A 6,909-nucleotide genomic window follows, 5' to 3' on the forward strand; every position below is an offset into this window, starting at 1 on the left:
TAACTCTTATTGGCCATGATGGAAGCATGCATATGAACTTAATGTGTAAGTAAACTGGAGTACTTGGAGAAACCCCATGTAGTTAGGCAGGTGACCCAAAATATTATTCACGTCCGATCGGGGAATCGAACCGCTTCCATCTTGGTGGAAGGGGAGTGTCCTATCCTCTGAGCAACCCGATCACCCTATTGAAAAACTACGAAACATGATACATTGTTGTTTTTTTTTTTATCAAATATGTCTTCAAATAACAGAAAACAAAGTTTGATTTATCAACAAATAATTTTATTGTTCCTTTGTTTATAAATGTACAATATTTCGAAAATAATGCTAAAAGCTTATCATTGCTGAAAAGCATAAGGCATACCATGAACGTTCCCGCTTACCCTAGCCATTGTAAAAAAGAGCATTGTGATATTTGTATAAGGAATGCGTTTTAAATCTAAAACCTTTACACCAAACTTCTATACTGTACCATTCCACTGTCACATGATATAGAGATTGAGACATGTTGCGACAAAGATCTAACTAACATCTATTTCGACGTCGTCGCTGTATTCGGGGATAGCAAGTATATAAACATATTTGGTCGCATCTATTTGGTTATCATGAAAAATTCTCTGAAATGTAGTTCAGATCAGAACATATCGGGTATGCTACAATCATCCACACATCATCCTACTGTGTTCTGTTTATTGTACTTCCTTTTTGCTCTCAAAGCTTTTAATTTAGCTTTTAGTTCGGCCTTCCGTTTGGCTTTACTCTTACTAGATTTTTTAGATTTGCTCTTAGACTTCTTTTTATATTTCTTGACAAGTGGATCTCTTGGGCCTAATGATTTCTTCGTTGGTTTCTTTACGTAAGGCACATTAACGTATGGTTTCTTTACGTATGGCACCTTTGGTGCAATCCCCACACGGGAAGATCCCGCCGATGCCGCTCTAACTGATGAAGGTGGTATGAAGGAAGGGATACCTCGTGGTGTTTGTCTAGCGGTTGAGCTCCTTATTGTTTGTGTCGCAATCCTGGTCCTCACTGGGCGGCTTGTAGTGCGATGTCTGCTCACTTGTGTGGGAATAGAAATGGTTGGTCTCCTGCGTTGGTTTATCATTGATCCTCTGCGTGTTTGTACGTAATGCGTTGTCGGCTGTCGGACTATTCTGGGTCGGTAGCTACGGTTTATAAGGCTATAGGTCGACGCAGTTGGAACTGATGTATAGCTTATTCTACTCCTTATCGTCGGTCTTCTCGAACTAACGGTATAAACGTTTGGAGTTTGCCGATATCCTACCATTGATCGGCCGACGACATATGCAGGTCGCACAACGTGTGGTCGGTAAGATGAGCCCCCATGGCTAGAGGCAGAAGAAGTCGAAAGGTAGGTTTTACCACCGGAGGGGTAGCTTGTCCCTGCAGCGAATTGCAATCTTGAAAGTGCCGTGGGCAAATTGTACGGAATATTCGGTATCAAAACAAGCGGGCATACATCTGCAAAACACGAAAACAAATTCAACAGGTAGCGAATGATTAAGTTATATGTATCAAAGAGTAAAGTCTTGGGTGATGTTTTATAGGTTAATATTTTGTAATTGTAAGGAGTTCATCTGGTAACTCCGATTACCTCCAGTGTATGTATGCTGAAACAAAGGTTAATTTTGTGACCTTTTATAATGAATGTAACACGAAATTGTTTCTTTAGTAGTAGGTAAATTCAAAAGAGCTTGAAGTTCTTTAATTTTTGCTTAAAGATAATGTGTTAAAGTATCTTTTCATATTGCCTTTGCATAATGGCACATAGTTGATTAAGATCGATAATTCAAAAATTTATTAGCACCATCTTCAAAACATCCTCCATATGTTGTGTAAAGTTTAATTTTTCTTTTTTATCAATGATTAGTAAAATTTTGAATTAATTTTGTTTGGAAATTTATCGTGGCCCTTTAAAAAAATATATTTTTAGACATACGAATAAATCATCAAATCCATCAAATTAATGATATGTCTGTTATCACTGTTATCAGGCTGTCGTGAATGTGTGCTAGAAGAAAGCGTCGATAAGTTCTAACTTGCGCTTAATCCCACATTGATATGTTTAAGATTAACTTAAATACAGGTTTATGCACCCTGTTTTATTTCAAGTTAAAAGATAATGTATTACTTAGTCGATTGGTCAGTGAGATTGAGGCTGATTCTAATATGTAGCTTGGAAATCGTCTGTTATATGGTTTTGAAGCATCAAGCTGCCTTTATATCACAAAAACATACACAGATTCGCAGCAGCAAAACTATGAAAGAACGTATACTGGAAGAGGTGTTTTTTCAGGGTATCCGTTTTATTAGAAAAAGGTGATGCCAATTGACGGATGAATTCGAGGATACACTCTCTTAATGATATTTCACGGGTTTTTAGATACTATAATGTTCACGTTATTTAACGAGAGTCTAAAGCGATTTCTAGGTTAATGTCTATCAATCATTTTCCACGATTTATCTAATAAAGTTTTTGCATTATTTCGCGGAGTTCATCGGGAATGTAAAATGTTGGAGAATGCTGATGATACCGACACAACTATCTAATGGTCATTCATCGGTTATTGCTCTTCTGCTGAATTCACATCTTCATGAATATGTCATCATCCCACGCACTAAGTACCTTTCCAACGTAAGGGTAACACTGGTAAAATGTCATTTATTTTGTTAATTTTCATTTCATTAACAATAATTTGTCCCTATGCTTCCTCCTGCTACAAGGCATAGTAATAATAAATAAATGAGAAAGCCGTATTTATTAAATTAAAAAATATTTTGTTTTATGTATTTTAAGTCATTTTTACGGTTTCATATCATTAAAATCTGTTATTTTGTGTATGTAATGTCCTATCTTTGTTAAGAACCTGAAATCTCTTTTAAATTTTAAGATGTGCTTTCCTCTCCTGCTGGATAGATCTTATAGAATCTTATAAATATTTTAAGAAGAAATTTTATATTTATCTTTTTTAATTTTCTAAACAAATATATTCTTCTTCTTCATAAAAGAGTAAAATAGAAATGAGGACAACTTCCGAATTCTAAACTGTATTAAACTCGCTACAAACATAATTGTATCATAGTTCAACATTATTTCTAAAGTGTTAATATTTCACACACAAGGCATACCGAGGTGAAACGTCAAGTATTTTAACTTAATGAGATACAGTCTAGGTTAATGAATATAAATCGATAAATGTACTGCATATGTATTACCACGCTAAAGCATGGCCTGATCAGCATTATAGTTACATTATTATTTTTAAAACAATGGTTTTAAAATATGGTATAAAATAACTAAAAGGTTATATTATTTAAGTAACTTATTCTAAGCACGGCCTAGATTTCTTGCGGATGTTAAATATTACACAACTAACCCCTGCACTGTTTTGATGTTGCAATATTTTCGTCGTTTCATTTTTTCAATAAATAAAAAAAATAATGCTTTTACCGTTAAATCCTTATTTATTTCACTTATATAACACAATATACCGATATTATTACGCATGATTGCAGAACTCCTGCAATATGTATGCCATTTAACGGGAATCCATTTTATATTTTCTTTATATCTTCTATGATACTCAAAGCAGGCGATGTTTTAAACCAGGAAACTTTCAGAGTGAAACGTATTTTTAGCAAGAACGAAGTTCACGTCTGCATTATAATACAAAACAATCTGAGATCAAAGTCAATACTTATCAGATACATGCTTTGACATCGATTGCATAGTTACGATAGTAAGTGAGATACTTACGATGCAATAGGCATGCTAAGAGTCCCACAACTCCTACGACACTATGCTTGAACCTTCCCATGGTGAGGAAGTGGTGTCAGTGTGGCAAACAAACCCCCGAGTGTAGTTTTATAGCCTATCTGTTGCGGTGGTTATTAATTGCAAAAAAGGCTGTGTATTTCTAAATGACTGTACATGTTTGATAGAAGCTGTATATCAATTCATTAGGGGTTAATAAATGTAGTAGTTTGACACATAAATCACCACGATATGTTATTATAATGTATTCCCATCTATTGATTACCATAATGAAACAATTAAAATCCCGAGCATCTGACAATCGACTCTTAATTAGATACTTGTCTATGTCTACCCACAGTATGACGTCACGTCACGATCAGTGCCATATATTATAACATTGAGATACTGGTTCATCACGTGCATTGTATCCACGTGCAATTATATTTCATCATATTTAAATACTAAAATACGTTTTCCATAGAACATGTTACCTTTTTACTTCCAGTGATACATATTTAATATATGACCGATATTAGGACCCTGAATATTTAATATGCAACAAAAAATGCATCCAATTGTTTCTGTTGTTGGATATGAATATCTACACGGAGAATATCGTGGTAAGTATGTTTTTTGATATAATTACAATAAGTTTATATAATAATACATTTTTTTGTGTGAATGACCCTAGCGACTAAACAACGACTGGTCTGAGTACATCTTGACTAAATTTGATGAAAATACCACATGGGCTTTGTGAACAATGTTTACTTGCCGAAATATTCACAATTGAAGTTCCAATTTAATCCGGCTTGCTACTTCCAGTCGCCGTTTTGTAAACAGGGTCTAATCTCGAGCTGATGCGCGTTTGAAAGAGTTTGAAGTATTGCAAAGCTTCTAAACGATCATGCCCAGAACATACTCTCTAAGTATGATGTTTTTGATAAATTTACTATCAAGTATTCACTATATTTCCTTTGTGTATCACTTTCATTAATTCATAAAAGAACAAATTGATTTTTTCCCCTTCAAACTTTTTTCTTTCAAATGTTAAAACACATTTTGTTTTGAAAAAATGTTCTAGTTTCGAGATTTTGATCAAACGTCGTCTGCTTCGCAAACATTCAAGAAAAAAATATTTACAATGTATTGATATTGTTTTATTAACTGGTTTATTCTTTAAACTATCTTTAATCAATAAATATCAAAAACATTCTGCATTTTATGACGTAACCGGAAGCGCACTTGATACGAGAACGAGACCCGGAAATACCTCACAACATAATCAGGACAGTAATAATCAACAGACGTTTATCGAACATTAACAGATTAATACCGTATGTATTGAGACACTGATGTGCTAGAATACAACACAAGGTAACACTCGTTTTCTCCATTACTATCACATCAAGTACTAACTTACTTTTATACGAAAATATCAGCATTAAATGTTTGCGATCGCGCAGACCTACTTTCGTTTTACAGTTAACATACTGTTGTACATGTCGGCATCAACAGTATAGGACCTTAAATTGTGTCCTTCATCGTGATGAAGATTACACATAGGCGCATTCGAGGAAAAGTTCGTGATTAAAAGCTTGTGTGTGTAGGTTTTTTTATCTTAAAATTATCGGATAAAAGCATATAGTGGCATGTTACTTCAAAATACAAGATACAAGAATCATTAGTTTACGTTGAATATATGTCATAGTTAACATAAGCTCTCAGGAGCTTGTTTTTCGACAAACATATATATATATATATATAAATGATAAAACATTGTAACAGTGTAAGGCAAACAACAGATTTAAGTTAAAGCGTCGTTATCCAAAAAGAAGAACAGTAAGAGGCTAAATAGTCATTCTGTACAAAATTTGGTACTAAAACAACTTACTTAAAAACCAGTCCAGACGGCAGGTGATTGGGACATAGCATTTATTTGTAACCAGGAGCACGAGTTTGGTAGCCGTTGATATTAAAAAGACGTTTTATGTATTGATGCTGCTCGTGACGCCAGTGATGTATTTTTCGCTTACAAGTTAAAGCGTCGTTATCCAAAAAGAAGAACAGTACAAATTGAAAAGTGTGAATTGCCTACAGCTCCTGTCAAAAATCAAAAACATTCCTCCCATGGTCTTTCTCGTCACCTGGACGTTTGTAAGTTAGAACAGCTAGTCTCGCAGACGCTTAAACTATGTACACAATATATATACAGTTATACCACAGTATTGTAATTGTCTCGGTATGGCCACGAATGCGTTCCAGGTAAGATAATAGAGCATCAAATGTATTAAATTCAAATAATGCACCACTTCACGACAATCATGGATTCATATGGGTACAATGTTATTAAAATAACATTCATACAGTGCATGCAAGCTGAAATTAACAAATCATTTGTTTAAAAGGCATTTGCTAGATGCATGCATCAGGTGAGTTTGTGCATAATTAATTTGTGTTTTGGGAGTCTGTGGTTTGTTCAGGTTTGTCTCCTTGTGATAGCGCAGGACTGATGCTGACTTTATAGTGTAATTTCACTGGAGCATACTGCTGAAGACACATCTTATTTTACGATCGAACCTCGTTATCTCACCATCTTCAATAGACAAGGGTTCATAATTTAAATTTGTACTATCGGTATTCAACCTTGGCAGATTTAGCCTTGTGTTTAATTTCCCTTGATCCCCTGCCACCTTGCATAGACACTTTACTAGCAAAACTTTAAACTTTCAAGATTATTTCAGCACTGGTCGTCTATGTATTTCCCTTGGTTATCATTTACAGTTAGAATATGGCCAATTATCTCTACCAACTGATCAAATACAGAAAATGTTTCAGTATTGTCCTCCTTTGTGTTTTTTTTACATAAATCATGACATAGTCGACAAGGCAACTTGGTACTGGGCGACGCCATTATTATTAACATGCACAGGGACTTGGTATCAATTTCTAATCCTCAGTTCACATATGTGTATTATATAATGTATGATATAAAAAAATATATGTTGACCATAGGATGGTAATTCGTGCCAAGTCCCTGTGCCAGGTTCAACAATTTGAAAGCTTAGAGAACAAGGCTAAATCCGCTAAGGTTGAATACATGAATATGTTAATACAAATGAACG

The 6,909-nt window shown here is 34.5% G+C and overlaps 1 protein-coding gene across 1 annotated transcript; it reads right to left on the reverse strand.

Annotated features, from left to right (window-relative positions):
* Positions 1 to 263: 263 nt before the first annotated feature.
* Positions 264 to 3,893, reverse strand: LOC110447905. The gene is made up of 2 exons (XM_021493891.1): positions 3,785 to 3,893; positions 264 to 1,488 (listed from the first exon to the last, which is right to left on the reverse strand). The coding sequence occupies exons 1-2, from the start codon at positions 3,843 to 3,845 to the stop codon at positions 674 to 676; spliced, it is 876 nt and encodes a 291-aa protein (XP_021349566.1). The 5' UTR covers positions 3,846 to 3,893; the 3' UTR covers positions 264 to 673.
* Between the last annotated feature and the right edge of the window lie 3,016 nt (positions 3,894 to 6,909).

Source organism: Mizuhopecten yessoensis, unplaced genomic scaffold (genome assembly GCF_002113885.1).
Source record: "Mizuhopecten yessoensis strain PY_sf001 unplaced genomic scaffold, ASM211388v2 scaffold3661, whole genome shotgun sequence".
Lineage (NCBI taxonomy): Eukaryota > Metazoa > Mollusca > Bivalvia > Pectinida > Pectinidae > Mizuhopecten > Mizuhopecten yessoensis.